At 40.1% G+C, this 21,431-nt stretch overlaps 1 protein-coding gene across 4 annotated transcripts in view; it reads left to right on the top strand.

The window, feature by feature from the left end:
* FILIP1 (filamin A interacting protein 1) overlaps positions 1-17,686 on the top strand; it is a 101,754-nt gene extending 84,068 nt beyond the window's left edge. For 3 of the 4 annotated variants that reach the window (XM_083856023.1, XM_083856024.1, XM_083856026.1), the window contains 3 exons: positions 74-2,879; positions 8,977-9,200; positions 16,882-17,686. In XM_083856023.1, coding sequence (XP_083712149.1) covers positions 74-2,879; positions 8,977-9,183 — 3,013 coding nt within the window. In that variant the 3' untranslated portion in view covers positions 9,184-9,200; positions 16,882-17,686. The remainder of the gene's footprint in view (positions 1-73; positions 2,880-8,976; positions 9,201-16,881) is intronic. The other variant, XM_083856025.1, reaches the window with a different exon arrangement.
* Positions 17,687-21,431: the final 3,745 nt, after the last annotated feature.

Genomic DNA, 21,431 nt, shown 5'->3' on the forward strand with positions numbered 1-21,431 from the left:
TATATATATATCTGTATATGTGCATGTATATATATATCTTTTAGTCTAATGCCTCTCTTCTAATTTGTTTCAGGTTGAAGAAACTTCTTGAGCAGGAGAAGATCTATCAAGCCCGGAAGGAGAAGGAGCATACAAAGAGAATCAATAAACTAAGAGAAGAACTAGTCAAGCTCAAATCATTTGCACTCATGCTGGTGGATGAAAGACAAATGCATATTGAACAACTTGGTCAACAAAGCCAGAAAATACAGGACTTAACCCAAAAACTAAAGGAAGAAGAAGAAAAGCTTAAAATTATTAGTGCAAAAACAAAAGAAGATGGACAAAAACTGATGAAATTAGAGGCAGAACTTGAACACAAAACATCATCATTTTGTCAAGAACATGAGGAGATGACTGCTAAACTGGCTAATCAAGAGTCACATCATAGACAGCTAAGGCTCAAGCTAGTGGGGTTGACTCGCAGAATAGAGGAGCTAGAAGAAACAAACAAAAATCTTCAAAAAGCTGAGGAGGAACTTCAAGAACTAAGAGATAAAATAGCGAAAGGAGAATGTGGCAACTCTAGCTTAATGGCAGAAGTGGAAAACCTCCGTAAGCATGTGCTTGAAATGGAAGGGAAAGATGAAGAGATCACAAAAACTGAATCCCAGTGTAAAGAGCTGAAAAATAAACTGCAAGAGGAAGAGCATCATAGCAAAGAGTTGAAACTTGAAGTGGAAAAACTGCAGAAAAGAATGTCAGAATTAGAGAAGCTGGAAGAGGCTTTCAGTAAAAGTAAGTCGGAATGCACTCAGCTACACTTAAACTTGGAGAAAGAAAAAAATTTGACTAAGGATTTGATAAATGAGTTGGAAGTGGTGAAGACTCGAGTGAAGGACCTTGAGACATCTGAAAGCAAGTTGGAAAAGGCTGAAATAAGCTTAAAAGATGACCTTACAAAGCTGAAGTCGTTTACTGTAATGTTGGTTGATGAGCGAAAAAATATGATGGAAAAAATAAAACAGGAGGAAAAAAAGGTTGAGGGCCTAAACAAGAATTTTAAAGTTGAACAAGGGAAAGTTATGGATGTAACAGAGAAATTGATAGAAGAAAGTAAGAAATTCTTGAAGCTGAAATCTGAAATGGAGGAAAAAGTATCTAGTTTGACAAAGGAAAGGGACGAGTTAATTGGCAAACTGAGAAGTGAAGAAGAAAAATCATCTGAATTAAGCTGTAGAGTTGACCTGTTAAAGAAAAGAATTGATGGTATGGAGGAAGTAGAAAGAGAAATTACAAGAGGTCGAACTAGGAAAGGAGCAGAGCATGGTTGTCATGAGGACAACAAGATTAAGGAACTTACGATCGAAATCGAAAGATTGAAAAAACGTCTCAAACAACTGGAAGTGGTTGAAGGAGATTTGATGAAGACTGAAGATGAGTATGATCAGCTAGAGCAGAAATTTAGGACTGAGCAGGATAAAGCTAATTTTCTTTCTCAACAGTTGGAGGAGATGAAACTCCAGATTGCCAAAACAAAAGCAATAGAAAAAGGTGAAGTAGTGAGCCAGGAGGCAGAGTTGAGGCACAGGTTTCGTCTAGAAGAGGCCAAAAGCAGAGATTTGAAAGCAGAAGTTCAGGCACTTAAGGAAAAAATCCATGAACTCATGAACAAAGAAGACCAACTTTCTCAGCTCCAAGTTGATTATTCAGTTCTACAGCGAAGGTTTATGGAAGAGGAAAACAAAAACAAGAGCATGGGCCAGGAAGTTTTGAACCTGACAAGAGAGCTGGAGCTTTCTAAGCGTTACAGCCGTGCTCTGAGGCCCAGCATGAATGGGAGAAGAATGGTTGATGTTCCCCTGACATCCACCGGTGTGCAGACAGATGCTTTAAGCAATGAAGCAGCAGAAGAAGAAACTCCAGCAGTGTTTATACGGAAATCCTTCCAGGAGGAGAATCATATCATGAGCAATCTGCGACAGGTAGGTCTGAAAAAACCCATGGAGCGTTCTTCAGTGCTTGAGAGATACCCTCCAGCGGCAAATGAGCTTGCTATGAGGAAATCCTGGATACCGTGGATGAAAAAGAGGGAAGCTGGGGCTCAGGCAACTCCCGATAAAGGAGCCCGAACCCACAGTAGTCCAGCACATCCCGGGGAGGTTGTCCTTTCACCAAAGCAAGGTCAACCTCTTCATATTCGGGTGACACCAGACCATGAGAACAGTACAGCAACTTTGGAAATAACAAGTCCATCCGCAGAGGAATTTTTTTCAAGTACCACTGTCATTCCTACTTTGGGAAATCAGAAGCCACGAATAACCATCATTCCCTCTCCAAATGTTATGCCACAAAAAGGAAAAGGCAGTGAAAGTCCCATGGGCCCAGATCGTTCCATGTCTCCTGTCACTATTACAACATTCTCTAGGGAAAAGTCCCCAGAGGGAGGGAGAGCACCCTTCACTGACAGACCTGCATCGCCAATTCAGATCATGACAGTATCGACATCTGCAGCGCCGGCAGAAATCTCTGTCTCTCCACAGTCACAAGATATGACCATGGGAAGGGCTGTCTTCAAAGTCACGCCAGAAAAGCAAACCGTCCCGACTCCAATCCGCAAGTACAATGCCAATGCCAACATTATTACAACAGAAGACAACAAAATCCACATCCACTTGGGTTCCCAGTTTAAACGTTCTCCCAGTGCTGTGCCTGACAGTGCGAGCCCTGTGATAACAGTCCGGCCTGTGAACATGGCGGCAGAGAAAGAGGTGGTAACTGGTACTGTCCTTCGATCACCTCGGAACAACCTGTCCCCGCGACCTGCAGCCAGCAAGGTGACAAGTACTATCACCATCACACCTGTTACAACGTCTTCCACACGAGGAACACAATCAGTGGTAAGCAGTCTCATGATGTGGTCTTCGTGGCAAGGAGAATGACAAACTGTAGCTTGGGTTTGAGACACCAGCAGGGAAAATGGGAGGGGTGAAGAGAAACTCTTGTCTTCCCTTCATTTCTTTCAGGCTCAAGCTTAATCTTAAAATCAGAATTTGCTCAATTCATGTATTTTTGTAGCAGTGTTGGATGCTGGTATACTTTTGGTATTATCTCCCAAAGCAGTTAACTTCCAGAGGAAGTCCCTTCAAAGTTATTTTCATAATGGCTACCCAGTAAAATTACAAGTAAGAGACAGGGAGACAAAGAATGATGGGGATGACAGCAGGAAACTGTATTTTTATTTTTTATGAGTGCAATTTCTGAATTTTGAAAATACACCTCATGTTTCTTTGGCCCAGCTGGCAGGTCTTTAGACTCTAATTATGCAGGCTGGCATTTCTTTGATATAATCCCATGATGCCCATATAATTCAGTTCGTATCTGCTATATTACTGAACTCCAAAGGAATAAATAAGCTGACATGTTATCATTGCTTACAGCTCTTTCTGTTCCTCTGGACTTCTGTAAGTGCTGTATTACAATAGCATTTCCTGTAGCATATTTTTTTTGCTTTCTCTTTGGGCTTCTATGCTGGTATCCCAGCTTCTTTTTCATACTGAAAGAGTTCTTACCTCTGTCTGTAACCATAGTGGGCAGTGTTTATTGATAGTCCTCCTCCAGTTTATTATTGGTCATACGTTTTTATTGCTTTAGTTGGAAATACCCTGGGAAAGAAGAATTTAACCAAACAGAAAACCATCAGTACTGTATTAGTCCAAAAACTTAGCTAGACAGAGTCTGCGACAGATGCTTAGGGGAAGATTATTTTGAGTGAGTAAACACACACTAATGTTTCCCTCAGCGTCTCTTCCCAGTTTTTGGCAATAGGTGGGTATTTCTCTCTGAACCAGAGCCTGTAGCCACATCTTTGTCTTTAATAGACCATGGCAGAGTTTTCTTCTATATTCTTTTAATTGCTTTTTGAACTCATTTACACTGTTGTTTCCACAACATCAGGGGGCAGTGAATTCTGCTGTGGGCTTTGGGAAAAGCTCTTTTGTTTGATACCTTCTATGCAATACCTTCATTGGTTACAGCCTTTTTCTTGTATCTTGACAAATACTGAATAGTCATCTCCTACGCATTTGTCCATGCTGCTTCGCAGTCAGCAGACCCTACAACATGCCTTGTCAGCCATCTCTTCCCAAGCTGAAACGTTGAAGTGTGTTTAGAAAGATACACTTTCACAGTTTTGGAGAGAAGCTGCCATTCCCATTTAAGGCTTCTGAATTAAGAAAACTTGCATTTATCACATAGATCTGTTTGGGATTGCACACACGCTTGCTCTCTCTTCCCATGTATATAATCTATTGTAGATACTTTATTATACAGTGTTTCCCTACATATTAGAGGCAACTATTCACTTTTTAAAGTCTTGAATTAATTTACAAACTCCTTTGTCTCTCAGAAGGCTGGAAAACTGTTTTTTTAAACTTTTCTTTTTAACTAGATGTCTGTCTCTACTATGATGATGCAGCGAACCATAGCAGACAAAACTTCTTTGTTTTTTTCTGGCTAAAAACTGGCTTCTTTCTTCACTTTATCCTCCCGGATTTGGAATGTAAGGAAAATAGTTCAGCCATAAGATTTACTTTATCTTATGCTTCCCTTTATCTTTTAATGTCCGTAGTCAGCTGAGCAGGCAACTTCAAACAAGCTCAAATGTGTCTTTTCCTCCCCAGCCTCTTGGAAAAAAAAAAAAGTGTATTCACCATCTGTTTTGCAAATGACAACTTTACAAACACACTTCACCGCCCCTAGTCAGAAAACCCAAGCTGTGATCATTTACTCAGTAACCCTAGACGAAACCAACAGATACAATTTTGAGGGTTTTAGTTAATAAAATCGAAAAAGACAAACTGATACACAGCTGCTTTCTTAGCTCACTGGTTTTAATTTTTGTCTCAACTCTCCTCACACAAGATGCTTTGTACAATGTATGCCTTTTCTATGGCAGCCTCTAGATTTGGAGAGCTCCCATAGAAACAGGAAAAATGGTGTTTAGTCCTCCTTAGCTTGATTAAAGTCAAACTCATGCCCAGGCAAATACTTGGACTATCCAGCAGACCTAGGATATGATTTTTTTATTGCAAATGGACCACAAAGACCAAAGGATATGGAGACCAAAAAGAGCCTGCTTGTTAGTCTTCCCTTAGCACATTGGCCCAAATTTCTGTTCCCAGGACAATGAATGTAGTTTGCAGAAAAAATCCCACATAATAAACCCAAGTATTCTTTGTGAAAAAACCCAAAACAAAACAGTGGTGCCTACAATCCTGTTTTGTTGATATAGGCCTTAGATTTGGTTATAGGATTGCTGGTGAACGTGGATCTTCTTTGGCTACAAGGATGAGTGTCAGTCCTATAATCACTTAATCCCTGTGCTCTCCACCTCCTACAAGTCTGGCATTGAGTGCCAACAGTTTGTGCTGCCAGGGTACACAGTGACTCCAGTGCCATGCAAATCTGCAGGGAGCAGAGGGAATCCCGGCTGCAGCAGAGCCAGCTCGGTGGCACAGCACCAACCCTGCAGAGTGCCCTGTGACCAGGCAGGAGGGCCCAGCTGAGATGCTGCTGGGTGCCAGAGCGAACAGGACAAGTGTTTGTGCAGCTGTGAGGCCACTTGCAATTGGACAGCACTTAGTTTGAGATTGGCATCTAAATGTAGCTCTTTATAGGTGTCTCATGTATGCTCTAAGCTGCTGCTAGAGCTCCTGGAGGTGCAGGAGGCAGCTCACTTGCCCACGCAGAAGACTTGTGGTGCTGGGTGTGTGCCTGTGGCAACTGAGAGATGTGGTGAGGCTGGGAGGAATGACAGACCAGTACCTTTCTGTAGTGGCAGCTGTGGGACACCTCAAATGGCACGAGATGCCTCAGTGTGGGCAACTGAGTCAGTCTGTAGTCATCAGTCCCCATGTCAGCACTGAGGCCTGTGTGCTGGCTCTGTGGTGACTGGGGGGTGATCCAGCTGAGGCAGGGCTAGCTTCTGTGTGAGCTGAATAGCCCACTGGCTCCACTGACTATATTGACTAGGTCTCAAGTCCCATCATTTCAGGATAAAGTTGCCTAAACATACTTTATTTTAGTGCCATTTTTGGTGCTGTAAAGTCTACCTACCTTCCAGCTGCTTTATCAGAAGGTTTAGGTCTCCTTGGGTCATCTGTCTTGTCTACCAGCCCTTGGGCTTGAGTAGCCCAGGGCATTTCAAATTGCACAGGGTGTCTGTTGGTCACTGAACTGAACCATTTCTGTCCAGGGCAAGCTGGGGCCTGATCAGATTGAGAACAAATGCTGAGAAGGCACTTTTGTAGTTAAAATATTCCAGAAGCCAGTGCGTGCATGACAGCATTCTCTTTGTGTGTCAATAAAATGCACCAAGGAGGATCTGTTATAAACTACTCAAACATGCTACATGTTCTGTATGCTCAGTTTGCCTTTTTTCTCTTTAATGGGATTGCCCAACTTTACTGCAACTTCACAGGTTAATGTACCTGTGTCTGCTGTGAGAGCTGATTATGACTCCACCATAGCAGCTGCACGTGTTCATCTCACTCTCAGTAATGTCTTGTGTCACTTCTCTGGGTCCCTGTTCTGGCACCATGTCTTGCCTTGCCAGCTCAGATCCAGCTTACATCACCCAGTGCACCCAGTGCATCTCGGGCACTCCATTCCAGCTGTGTAAGGGTGAGTTTCTGGTTGGAGCCACATTCCTGGATCAGCCAGAAGACAGCAGCCTACAGAAAAACAGGGATGGAAGGAATGGCTTTGAGTTCTTGGAGGAGACAATGGAGAGACAGGCAGTCGTGTGGGTTCTCTGCCACAGATGCTACACACGCAGACTGGATGTGTTCTGTGCTTGCTGCCCCTTCCCGCGCCCAAGGGCACAGCCGGCTGGGGAGGCACCTTTGTGCCATCTCACTTGGCAAACACAAAATGCTTTTGCAGCTGCCTGTGAAGCAGGCATTAGCTTCCAGGCGATCATCACGTTAGTATGCTGGAATGAAGGCAACTAAGAAATTTAAAGCAAGTTGGAGTTCTTTTCAAAGTGCTTTTGAGTGATTTAGGCTTGAAATGAGTAACTTGAAAGCGCCCAAATCCTTAGTTAATAATTTACATGTGAATAAAGCTGAAGAAATGCCTGAGATTCCAGCTACTCCATTTGATTGCCTCATGTTTACACACTGTGGAACTCTTTCAGGGAGTACAAGATGTTTGTCATTTGGGTTCCCTGGGATGTTGACATATTTTCCAAGGCTGATGGAATGCATTTGCATGTTTTGCCCTACAGAATTGTATGGGCCTAACTTGTTTTGACATCTACATGTGAGTTCCATATTAGCCTTTAGACTGCTATTGTAAATGTTGCTTTTAGTTATTGAAAGTGGCTTCCTTCCTGTCAGACAGACAGCATTCAAGTTTTCCAATTGTGATTTTTTTTGAGTCTACACATGGGGTTTTGAACTGTTCTTAGAAGATTAAGGAATGGTTTTCCTTTGCATGCTCAGGATGCAGACAGAAAACTGTGATGCCACTGGTTAAAAAACATTTGTAGAGCATTTTAAAGTAAACGTACAAATGCATGTTGCAGCTGACATGGGCTCCCAATCCAGTCTATTTCAGCAGTTTAGTTTTATTTTGCTTATATGTCATAAATTGCAGTTTAGCAGGTGGGTATAGCTAGGATTCCAGGATTTTAGGAGAATTGTTCTCTTTTGTGAGATCAAAGTCTTTATCCATAATCTGAACAGAAATGTCAGTCACATATGAAATTCAGCCGAGACACTGAATTTGTCACCATTATCATTTGTGTCTCTATTTCACACTGCAGGAGATAAACCCCATTTTCCTTTCAGAATTGTCATGTTTATAAGTGTTTTCTTTAAGTCATTGTTTATATGGAGTAGCTCCAGTTTTGACCTTGAAAAGTAAGCACATCATTATCTGGCCAAGAGAGGCAGAAAATAGCAGTTGGTCCTTTTGAGTCTTTTCGTCCTATCCAAGTATTCCTTGTGCATTTACACACAAAGAGATTTGTGTGAGATTTGGTTGCTTAAGCATATGTGCTGATTGCAGTTTCAAAGGTATGGGATAGTTTTGGCCTGGTCTCCAGCTAGTGCTCCAGAAGGGCACAGGAAATGTGTTGGGTCTGCCAGCCCCAAGCCAACCACTTAGGCTGTTCTTTGTTTTTTTAATTCTGAAGTACTCTAACTTGAGGATAAGTGTGCTTGCTAGGCTGTTGTCCAGGGCAGAAGACTGGCAAAGATAGTAAAATGACTATGTCCACACTGCCTTGAGGTATCCTTAGAAATCTGAGTTAGCAGCTTCACCCTCACCAGAGTTTCTCAAGTCATGATTAGGGCTTGGAGGAGGAGAGCCCTTTCCCACATCCCTTCTTCCACAACCAAAGGAAAAGGAAATCCAGATCTTTTCTCTGTCTCTTCCAGCCCCCTGCTCTTCCCAGTGCAGAAGTAAGTGGCCCCAGCCATGAGCTCAGCATACTTTGGGAAGTAAAATTCAATTTTATTTATAATGCTGAGTGATCATGCCCCAGCTCCTAAAATTTGGCAGTTACTCCGAGTTTATCATTAGCCTCACCTGACTATGCTGTTCTGAGGGCCCATGCTAGTTTCTGTACAAGATGCTAATTGTACCTGTCTTGACAGCCAAGCCAATGTTGTAGTAGCCTCTAAGGCCATCCTGCACTGTCATGCTGTAGAATGGCAGATTTGCCCAAATTCCCATCCTTATGATATCTTGATTGAAAACACTGGACCACAGCTCTGGGAAACTCGTTTGATCCCAACTGTGCCTTTGGCCCTGCTCTAACAGTATGTGCCATGCCTGGATTCCAAGTGTGAATATTACTTTGCTAATAGGTAAGGTTTGGGACAGTGTTGTTTGAGAGATAAATGAAAAACAAAAGAAAAGTGTAAGATCAGTGTGTATCAGAAGAAGTCCTTAATCCATGGCATTTTTCTCTGTCTCTCTGTTTTGCAGACAGGACAGGATGGGTCATCCCCGAGACCTACACCCACCCGCATTCCTGTGTCAAAAGGTATGAAAGCAGGAAAGCCAGTAGTGGCAGCCCCAGGAGCAGGAAATGTGACAAAATTCGAGCCTCGTGCTGAGACTCAGTCTATGAAAATAGAACTGAAGAAATCTTCAGCCAGCAGCTCTGCCTCCCTGGGCGGGGGTCAGGGCTGATGGCGGTGGCTCAGGGGGTACGTTCTGCAGGTTTTACTGCTGCCATGGAAGTCAACTCCGTTGTCTGTGTAGTTGTTCACATTTGCCTGTACTAACGAAGTGCTGCAGCTGTCACTTAACAACAAACTAATAAGTGTGTGCACTGACTACTTAAATAACAAAGTCCTTTTGTTTTCTTACTCAAAAAAAAAAAAAGCTGTCAAAAAGGCAATTTTATGCCAGGAAGATTTTCGGTCTAGGAAGTGAGAATGGAGTAACTGCACTAGGTTATTAATCTAGTTCAGGAATTCTTAATGATAGATTTGGTCACTTTTTAGTAGATCAAAGGGAGTTCGGTCACTTTTACTAGATTGTTTTCCACCTTAATGGATCACTTTCCACCTTTGCTGCTGCATGGTCTACTTTCCTTCCTGCCTTGATCACATTATTGAAATGCCACATGGCCTAGGGAAGCAATGCCAGAAGACTCGCCATGCGTACTTGAGGTCCTGTTTTAATGAAAGCCAGCACCTTGTGTGTGGGAGGCAAAGAGAGGGAGGATAGGCACCATGTGACCATGTGGCCTTCTCTCAAGATGTCTCCCAAGAAAATCACCATTTCTCAGTGGTGAGTTGCTTTCTCAAGATAGTTACTAAATTCAGGGGCATAGGGATGTTGCACAATGTTTGGCAGCAATTTAATTCTTCCAGAGAGAGTTAACACTTGTAGACAACACTTAGAAGCAGGTCCCTGACTTACACACGCTAGAATACTGCCAGCTCAGGGCTCGATGAAGGCTTGTGAGCCAGAAGGTTTAGTCTTCAGCAAAAGCTCAAAAAACATTGTCTGGCAAAAATCAATACAATCCATTTATGCCTGCTCCAAAGACCACTAAAGGCTATGAAGAAACTCATTCCATTGACCAGATTAGGTTTTCAATTTTCCTGGTTGGGTCTTATATTTAAACCTCATTTGCCAAGCATCTTTTTGTCGTAGAGGGTAAGTGCCAGCACAGACTGCTGGTGGCAGGACTTGATATCTAAAGGCACAGCTCAGGTACTGACAGTGAAAGAGAGAGGGTTTGGTAGGGAAATCACTCTCAGTTTTCAGTTGTTTAAAATATTTTGTCATAAAATGCAGACTGCCTTACAATACCATGGTGATTCATCATTTTTCCTTCCCTCTTTGTGATTTCCTCATCTGTACGTTTGCATTTTTTAAGCATGTTTTAAGGAATTTTTCCAGCATGAAAATAGTGTGGATGCTGATGATTGTTATGACTGTTTATTTAATAACAGTAGAGTTATTAAAGGACATTTCCATTAAGTGATCAATTTTCACAGAAGAAAGTCACAACCAAAAGAAATGAAGCTGAGCAGACCAATAAATGATGGGTTTAAAGTTATATAATGCTTCAACCACCTCAGAAAACTGTGAAGGGCCCAGCAGTTAGGAAAGAAAGCAAGGTGGGAAGACCACCAATGAATTATGAATAAAATTCACAGAAAGGAAAATGCACCAGTGGTTAAAATACGAAATTTGGCCTGAGAGAAGATATTTGATGGAAGACTCTGTCACTGAAGGTCAACAAAATTATATTCAACCCAAGCAGTGTTTAGTTTTCTGTCTGCTTTACATTGCTCTAGAAATTCAGATCCAGATATGATAATTATCCCAATGTAAAGCTGGCATTTTATTATTCACATGAAAGGTGTTTTTTCTTTGCCACAAAAAAAGAAAAAAAAAAAAAAAAAAGGTTTTGTTTTTCTACTTGTGTAGCACCTAAAATGCCTGTTAATTTTAAGGTTCTGGTTCATATGATTAGTGGCATTTTTTCATAACTCCTATTCTCCCAGTACTTCACATAAAACTTGGAAACTAGAATTAGCAAGCAATGTGAGTTACTATGTCAGAAATACATCAGATCCTCTCAAGTAAATCTTATCACTTAAAAGCTTCAGTATATCAATAAATTGTCGTTGACATCTTACTGTTCTTACTGTAACACAGACTTTTTAGCAGATATTTAAAGGAAAAAAAGGTTTTTTTTCCTGGATATTCACTCTAAATACTGTTACCAAAGGGTCAAACCAGTCAAATAATATTGCAGCAAACATGATTCCCAAGCTCATGTGGCTTGATACAGCTGTCTTAAGCCTTCCTTGTGTCAAAGAAACTTAGTTCCTTAGTTAACTGTCACCATATTCAATATTCTGGGTGTGCCTGTGGTTGAAAATGTTGTTTCTCTTTGAAGTCTAAGAACCTAATTCACCTGAAGAAACAAGCCAGCCTCACAGTAATTGAAATCTAGGGCACACAAACTGGCACAGCTAGAGCCCGACTGCAGGCACAGGCTGGGATTTGCTCCTGTAGAGTCAGTAGGATTTGACAAGATAGACTTCAGACATTCCAGGGAGGTCAGACTTAGGATCCTGTTCTTTTTCCCCAGGAGCTGCACATCAAAAACAGACTTTTGCTCTGCAGCAGAAGTCTAAAGAGTTGGAAATGGGCAGCTGGTTAAACTGTTAGCTAAAACCAGGTATTTAGTTATGCTCAAAACTTTTGATATCTGTTTTAATTGACCTAATATTCTTGTTTCCTAAAGGTGGAAGAAGGGTAAGATGAAGAGAAAAGAAAGCCTATAGTTCAGAAGTCTTAAAAGTTCAAGCCTAACTATTTGCATTTCACTGAAACTTCCTCTGAATCTGAAGACACTTATGTTTAGTGACTGCAGTGAGATTCTCCATTCAGTAGGTCAGCTCCAAAAGGCTATTTAAACAACCAAATCTAAAAAGAGTCTCTAAGCCCAAGAGGCTTCCTGAAGATCTTCTTTATGTTCTTCCACAGCCCTTGTCTAGTCAGTGTTTCTGTTAGGACTTAAATATAGCACTGCAGCCTCTGTACCTCACTGAGATCTATAATGCAGGTATTCTTGTATTTCCTCTAAGGCTTTTAAGTCAAGCCACGATTTCACGGTCACTTAAAGTCAGACTTTAACTCCACACTGGACTGAAAAGCTGTAGTCCTCTCAGTCACCTCCAGCCAAGAAAGTACTCAGTGACTGTGTGGTTGTCCTTTGAGCTGGCACAAGTGTTTGAACTTAACTGAGAAACTGATCTGAATTAAAAGGAATCGGGCAAAAAAGTGTAAAGGCTTTAACGTCAAAATGGCTTTAATGTAACTTAGTGCCAGGCTCACAGGCCAGAAAAAGAAAGAAGGAGGGCTTAGGAAACCAGTTGGTGTTTTAAAGTGACTGTCGGGTCATGAATGCCTTCTAGTAGATCAAATGCCACACAAATGCAGGGGCAGTGCTGCTTATTGTGGAAAGCTTTTGGTTGAAACCTTTTTTTAAAGGTAGGAGACAGGTTCCCCTTCTCAGCAGTATCTGAGGAGACTGAAACCCACATCAGCTGCAGGCAGGTTCACTAGTGGCACTGACAGCTGAGGGAGACGAAGGTGGCATTCTCATTCCCTCCTGGAAAGGCTGTGCCGTTCTGCATGGAATGCTTCAGTATTCACTGAACAGAAACAAGAGAGTGGTTGAGGGGTCAGGATATTGAACTAGGAGGGAGCCCCCCAAATTTGTGTCCCTGTTCCAAAGACTGCCTTTGAGCCTGGCCCTTTTGAAAAGGAGGCTTATAAGATGAAGTGTCTGTGTTCATCCATCCTTCCATCTCTCCTTCCCTAATGAATAACACTGAACACACCAACCAGTTTCATCCAAACCTGACAAAGCAATAGGGGTCTCCAGAATAAGAAGTTGTTCCAGTTTGATGAAAAGGACGGCAGAGAAGAGGAGCAAGACTTTAGCAGTGCCTCACTGTGTGGAAGAGTAGGGCATGAGCTCACCTTCATACAGCATCAAAGAATGAACACAAGAGTGAAGTCAGAAATGCCACAAGGACAAGCTTTGTTTAGACCTTAGAATTTACTAGGCACCAAAGAATTAAACTCTGATACATCAATCCAAAAGAAAACATTAGGGCTTTATTTACAAGGCTTTTGTGTATTTCACATTACTGGATTATAAAGTGTAAACTAAGCCTTCCCCTGAGTGATCATTTGGAATCACTCATCCTCATGCTTTCTCTCCCTTACCTTTTTTCTCAGTCATTTTGTTTGGTGTTTTTTTTTTTTTTTTGGGTGGCTTTTTGTTTGGGTTTTTTAGTTTGGTTTTTTTTTGTTTGTTTGTTTGTTTTTGTTTTTTGTTTTTTGTTTTTTGTAATGAAGTGGAACAATTTGAGTAGCAAAATAATGCACTCAGAATCTTAATGATAGTTACAATGCTTTGTCAGGAACTAAGATGACTGACCAATCTTTGTACATTTGGTCTATTCAGTGTCAGCTGGAGAGAAGCCTTTTTTTGGCTGATGACACAGCCATATAAGCAGTTGTGATAACTCAAGCCCAGCAGTAGTAGCATATAGCTTAGCACCAGCACGAAGGTGGAGAGGGGGAAGAGCAGGGAAAATGCCAGCCCATTCATGAGCGGCACACATGGACTGAGAAGGTGTATCCTCAGTTCTCCAGATGATCTCTCTAAAAGTTTTCTACCATGTTCCCTAAGTTAGATCCCATCACCAGATTTACTGCTACACAGGGGTATTGCTAATGTAGTCTTAGCAGATCAATACAATAGAGTAAGTGTGACTGAAAAAGGAGGAGCACAAAGCTGCCACTGTAATGCCAGGGGGATTTCTCTCAGATTAGTAAACACCCTAAACAAATGGTAGAAGAAAAATAGAGATTCTGATTTACTTTGCTCACCTTTTTTCCTTTTTTGACACCCATTAGCATGATTTTTCAAAAACTAAACACTTTGTGACTCTTTGCAATAGGCCCATCACTGTATTTAAACCTCAAACCACTTACAGCACATAGTAATTACCACCGTGGGAGTCACCTCTAAAGCCACATTAATATGTTGATCCATGGCAACAGGATGCCAAGTCATATGTCCCTGCTTGCAATATGCCACACATGTTCTAAAATATGCTCAATATTTATATAAATATTCAGTAATTCTGATCAGATGTGGAAGTGTGTCCTTAAATAGAATTTGCTGCTGTCCTGCTGGGTTTAAGGTACTTGGCATAAGCTGCAACAGTGAGGACAATTTTCAGATTAATTATATGTTCCCATCACATATCAGTGGCCAATTTCATTGAGTTGCTTTGAAACAATAGTTTGCTGGCAGGAGTTTTTGTGAGCTCATCGTTTGAACTTGTTTTCATTTAGGGAAATGGTTTTCTCCCCTGTGTCAGTGTAAGTTATCCTCTTTCTCTTAATTTTTTCTTGAGCTCTCTTGGGCAAAGTTGTATGCAATATTTCTCATTACAGATATTAACTTCACTTTGAATCTTAGCCCCTACACGTTGCTCTTACCTTGGCTTTTTCCCCCCCCCCCCCCCCTCCCGTAAAATGTAACCAGGGTTAACTACTGTCAGGTGCAGAGCTATCAGCTCTCGGGTATGAAACACTCAGGTGTGAATGGTTCTCCAAACGAAAAAAACCCCCTCTCCTTGGGGTTTTAAAAATAGCAATATTGATGTATGATTCTCTTCTGTTGCTTGGGTGTGCATTGTCTGTGGTACATTAATTTTTGTATTATCTGGTGATACTTGTATATATTGTAAGGAGAAATTAAACTTTATATGTTAAAATGTCACTTGATGTGCTTCATTATATGAACTGGTATCCTGATGTGTCGAAAAGTTCTGCATTACATCAGTAGGACTGAAAGCAGAATTAGCTGTTTTACATTAACTTTTCTTTTTCTGTCATTAAAAGAAATTATTTTGTTTAAGTCAGTACATAGCTCCTTGAAATATTCCCATCTAGAACCTTAGAAAAATTTATTTAATCATATCCTTCAAATAAAATTATGTTCCTACAGAGGGTAGCCCAAAAGAACTCTTGACAAAATCTGCCCTACTCTTATTTTAGCCTAATAACTGTTCAGACACCTCTTTTAGTATTACACATTTGTGTGTGTACATAATATATATGTTCATACATATATATATAAGCATTTCAAATACAACTGAGGCAAACTTAGAGTGTGTGTTCTTTAGGTGTGTGAGAAATGAATGAAAGGTAAATATCAGTGGAAATTACTTGATTTTTTAAAAAACTATTTCTTCTCCTACTCTTTTCTGCACAATTACTATTTGGGTCTGTAGGAGAAGAGTGTCTGATTCAGACATGGACTGTAGTTTTGCTGTTCATTCAGTGACTGAGCCTTAACAAGGAATGTGATAATTTTCTGTTGACTTTTTTTTTTAATCTGGTGTCTAAACTCCTTATTAAATAAACAATGAATGTTAAGAAAAGAATTTTTTCTTTGAAAATAGTATTTTTAATATCAAGAAAATAATTTGTAAATGTAGCTTTTAACATCATACTCCACAAGAGCTTCAAGTTAGAACACCGCTGGCTGTAAGGTAAAATACAATAGTTTGTGGTTCTTTCACATTCACTGCTCAAATGTGGTAGAACTGGTGTACGTTTCTTGTTGAAAATCATCTGTTGTTGATACATTTATGGAAAATAAATACTTTCCATTCGGGAAATTCTATTATTTCATTTGCCTTAACGTATTTTATTGGACGTTGCCTCAGCCCTGCACTTGCTTCACCGCCTATGAAAAGCAGCACTGCGATCTGCCATCTAGTGGCAAAGTCCTGGCAGTAAGAGTACACGGAAAATATTTTCATTTTTCTTTCTTACAATGTAACTTCATGAAACACCTTGCAAATATTAGTTAGGAAGCAGACAAAGGCAGAAGTCAATAAAAATATAAAAGGCAAAAATTATATCAATAGTGTCCTTTCTTGGGTCTTGTAAATTTTGAAAAATCTTCAGACTATTAAGAAAGGAAGGTAACAAAAGTAATTTCAATTAAGATGAATATTTCTAAAAATATGTAACTGTATGCTTTAATTATTATTGGTACAGTTACTTTATTTGAAAAGCATAAAATACACCTTTTCAGAGAAAAATGTTAATTGACAGTTAAATTCTTATATTAAAAGAAGTTGCCTGTAAGAGCTGAGTATATACATAGAAGAACAGAAGACCAGGCCACCAGTACTTCAGCAGAGCCCAGGGATTAATCAGGGTCAGGGACCTCTGATACTACACACAGGGCAAAATTAAATCCAGCCTTTTAAAGAAAATGCCAGCACATAGTTTTGCATGCTGTGGCTGAAATTTATCCCCATTAAAGTCAGTAGCAAAATTCAAGAAGACTGCTGAATAAACACAGCATAGGTTTCTAAGCCAAGTTTAAATTTTAAAAAAATGAGAAATGACCCCATACCTCTTCCTTATCCCTGTTTATGAATTTGCTTAGACAAGATACTAGACACCCAACTCCAAGTCTTTCTCTATCTAGTTTGGGTGTGGAACTGGAACTTTGGTGTCCCTCAGCTTTAATCCATTCAACTGTATTACTCCTTTTTCCCATGGGCAACCAAATGATGGTCTTGACATTGAAGTGGAAGCCAAGGCCCTCTGAGCCCTCGACAGGTACTAATTTAGTTTCCCTCTGTAGCATTAGCGAGGACAGTTTAATCAAGCAATGATGTGAGAGTAAGTTTCTGAGACATTTTTAGAAAAATGCCTTGCACTGCCATTGTAATTGTTCATCTTTAAAGTAAGTTGCAATGCGTTTGTAGTTTCATAAACCCAAATGTTTTGCTCTCTCTTTTCTTTTAGAGAGTGTCATCATTCACCAGTTACGCGTGAACTCTAGATGAGTTACCGCCCGCTAGAGCTCTCTGTGGGCACTACCCTCCATGCCTGTGGATGGATCCCTGGAGAAGCTCTCTGCCATCAACACCAGGGTCACTTATGCTACTGATTATTTGTGGAAGTATTAGTGCTTCCATTAGGTTTTATACTTTCTTTTTTTTTTTTTTTTCATTGGTAGAGCTTTAAAAACAAATGGCCTTGCTGGTATTTTAAAAGTATCTAATCAGAGAGAGCAGCAGTCTTTCTGCCAGCTGAATTTCACTTTTAATTGCAAAACCTAAGGCACGTGTTTGATTTTGTTTGATATTTGCCATATAATTTATTTTTATAATACACTTTGTAAAGTAGCTGTGCCAAAGTTGCGATTCCTGTTGCTTATGATGCATTTATTTGTAGAATACACTGTCAAATTTGCAATTTGATATTTTTGTAATAGAGAGTATGTGAAGAAAGAAAAATGTTACTTCAGCAATGTTTTCTGTTTAAATGGAAAAGTATTCAGTACATTTTTTTGCCACCATGAGATTCTGTGAGACTAAATACTCTGAAGACTGCTGTATGGAATTTGTTGCAGAATATTTCTTGCACTGTGTGATGGTTTGGCATAAAATTAAGTATTAAAGTCCAATGCCTTGAAATACAACCAGATTTACTCACTTTAAACAATGTAAGTCAGTTTTTAAAGCTGTGATTTTTTTTCTATATAAAGTATGTTTTTACTTCTGCCTGTACCAAAAAAGTTGATTTTCATTACACTGTGACTAATAAATTTTCACAACTATGCAAATGTAATCAGGTGTTTGCATTTCAACTCCAGTTTCTTAAGATTGGCAGTGCTCATCTATGTATTTGTTTATGGGGACAGAATATGGGTTTGGAAGTTCCTTTTTTTGACTGGTATCTCATACACTGTCACAGTGATGTACAGGGTGAAACTGATTCAGAGTCATAGAATGGTTTGGGTTGGAAGGCCCTTAAAGGTCGTGTGGTTCCAATCCCCCTGCCATAGGCAGGGCACGCCTTCCACTAGATCAGGTTTCTCAAAGCCCCATCCTACCTGCCCTTGAACACTCCAGGAAAGCTGTTCAACAGCTTCTCCGGGCATTTTGTTCCAGTGTCTCACCACCCTCACAGTGAAGAATTTCTTCCTAATATCTAATCCAAAGCTGCTGTTTTTCAGTTTGAAACCCTTCCTCCTTGTCCTGTCATTACATGCCCATGCGAATCTCTCCATCTTTCTTGTAGGCTCAGAAGTTAAGATACAGAGATGGATCAATCACCAAGCCCTTAATGACTTGATTTTCTAACCTTGTGCTTTCAGAGCACAGGCAGAGATGTTTGGTACTGTCAGAGTCTTTAGTCCTGGACTAGCAGCTGGACTACACACCAGGCACTCTGCCACACGCTGAGGGGCCCCTTTTACGCTGCTGGCTGTAGCCTCTCAAATAGCATCCAGAGAGTTCTGTGGCAGCTATACTTAGGATGATTTTTGAATGAATAATAAATAAAGCTACATGCAATCCAGTCAGGGTCTTTTTTTCTTTTACATTTCATAACCAATGATTTTTAATCCAAGTCATTGGCACATACTTAAAATATTGCAGATTTTTAACTGCAGAAGCTACTGGGAGAAATTACTTTTTTTGGAAAGGCAAAGAGTGTTACAGTGTTGCTTGCAGGAGATGTGCTGTGAGATGCCAGAAAGAGTGCATTAATGCAGCATCCCACTGGGATGGTTTGGTTGGTCCATCTTTGAAGCTGGAATATCACACTGCTGCATAGTCAATTTGGTCTTCATGGGAGCCACGGGAGCTGTTTTTCCTTTTACATATGAGTTCTGCAGCAAATGCTGACACTCTGGAGAAGCAGGATATTCTCGGACCTGTATGAACTTTATTGGAGTTGATCTCCGTTGTGAAGAGTTTACTAATACAGCCATACTGAGGAATCAAAATTAATGCTGCTTATCCTGGCAGAAGAGTAATTTCATAGGTATAGCTTATACTTAGCTGGTACACCATGATTTTAAGGAATTTTTTTTTTTTTTTTTTTTTTTTTTTTTTTTTTTTTACAGCAGACAATGTATGCCAATAACATAGTTGTGTCTGTAGGTCATATTTTAGTGCAAGCTGAGAAGAATTCCAGCTTTTAGAGAGCAATACAGCTGAGGCAAATAAAGTTTAGTGTGTGCCACATTTTAGTTTACTGCACAGCAGAATGAACATTGTAGTGACCCAGATCTTCTATTTTCAAAACATCCATGTTAAAATCTACACTGAGCTCAGCTGGACTGAAATTCCTGGCTATTTGAAAGTGACATGCCTGAAATAAACGTCAGCTTTTAAATATGAGTAGGACACAAGTAAAATCTTACTCCAAAATTGATTCTAGATTGAAAGGTCCTAGTCAAAGTAGAAAATATTTTTTCTTCTCTAAATTTTAATATAAAGCCAATGAGTATGAGTGTAAGTTTATGATTCATAAACAATCACAGAAACATTTATGGTTTTGCACTTTCATCAAGATTTTAAGCTTCCAAAAATTGTTTAAAGCATACATACAATCATGGTGTATTGAAATAACTTGGATTTTAAAATAATTTTGATGAACTGCAACACTTTGGAGTAGGAGACTGGTAATTTCATCTTGCATTTATGTTCCTGCTTCTTGGGTTTGGTTTTTCTTTCACCCATGATTCAGGTGGTTAAGAGTCTTTTGCCCTTTGAGAGGCCTGAGCCAGATGCGAGAATGAAACAGAGTCTTCAAGGTCTTGTTTTTCAAGGTTTGTCGTGTGTTTATTGTTTCTTACCTTACAATTTTCTCTGTGGCCAGCTGAGATCTGTCCTGCTGCTCAGACACAGGATGACTCCCTCCTTGAAGAGAGGTCGCTACCTTCTTATACAGAAAATTACGTATTTATTATTTACAATTATGTGCCAATGCCTATTACCTATACTAAAAGGGTCACTTCTACTCTGACCCAATCTCCTTGAACTACTTTGTGCCCCCATCACTGCAGAGGATGGATGCCAAGGGAGAACAAGAAGAACCCATGGTACCTCCCTAAATCCTCCATCTTGTCGCCCATTCACCTCCATTCTAAGAACCCCCAAAACTACAAAATTTTCAACCCGGTGATAAACAACACACCTTTGTGACTTGTAATTCTTCTTTTAATGTTAGAAGCTTTTTTCCACGGACTGAAATGAAAGGCTGTCTTCCTGGGCTCTGTGCCAGGGTTTCCAATCCTCTTGGACCGGCTCCACACCCCCCTGTCCAGGATTCAAACTCCCTTCCTCGGGTCTCAGGGGATCCAAAGGGATGCCCTGGACTCCGACACTGCTCAATTTTTTACATTACCTAACTTGGATGTGAATCTAAGACAAATATGTAAAAAAGTGCATTAGCCACATAACTAGCCTGTATTTTGGGGACACGCAGGAAGAAATCTATTAATATAGACTAAAGATGTGATTAATTTCTACAAGTACTGTAATTTTAAAGGAGGTAATTGGGAAGTGCTTTCACACTAAGATAATGTAGAGGCTATAGATACCAGTAGCTTTTAAGCAATAGAAAACCAATGAAAGATCTATTTTTCTGTTAGAGATCTCTTACTGTCTAAAGAGGACTGGAGGACCTGTGTAGTTTAATTACAGTGATAAAAAGTTTCAATCTACGAAAAAATTTCAAATACTTAGATTTCTAGAGATAAACTATACAGCTTGTGAGTTTTCTTTTTGTCTTGTTGTGAAATATAATCAGACAAATTTAACACACCCTTTCTTGCCAGTCCTCTCACACCTGAGAGCATCAGCCTCCCAGCCTCCCAATATTGCCCTTTGGTTATCCTGCTGCCAGAGAAATTTCTTGCCACCTCACAGGTTTACAGGCAGTCTTGTTCCCTTGGGATCCCAGGTTGCATCTCCCTGGATTCTCTGTGAGGCTGTGGGAATAAAAGTTACTACAGCTGAAGGTAATAATTGCAAACAAAAGATAATAAAGGGTGGTACTAGTGACAAGGGGCTTATCTAGGAGGAATGGCAGCAAAAGCTGGGGTCCACAAGATAGTGGAAAAGATAAATTAGGAATGAAATACAGTATTAGCATAGATGTCACAAGGAGTAAGATTAACTTTTGTATCCTATATAATTATTTAGGCATCTATATAATTATTTAGGCACATAATTATTTTAGATGTTTATATATATATATATATATATATATATATATATATATATATATCTCCGAATTTCCTATGCTGTCTATGTCAGAGGCCTTCTGTGCCTCTAGAGCGAAATACATTTGCTCAAGTCATGTGCTCCCCCCAGTGGTCTTGCCTGATGCTCTCGGTGCTCCAGAGAACTAAAAGACATTTATTTTACAAAACCCGTTCCACAGCCAGCTAAAGTGTCTTCCGATTGGACTACATGCTTATAAAGTTATTTAATTAAATAGTTCTGATTACTTTTCTCCTTGAAATCAAGTAAGTACATAAATATTTGCTGAATGTG

This window comes from Zosterops lateralis (genome assembly GCF_965231275.1).
Source record: "Zosterops lateralis genome assembly, chromosome: 3".
NCBI classification, from domain to species: domain Eukaryota; kingdom Metazoa; phylum Chordata; class Aves; order Passeriformes; family Zosteropidae; genus Zosterops; species Zosterops lateralis.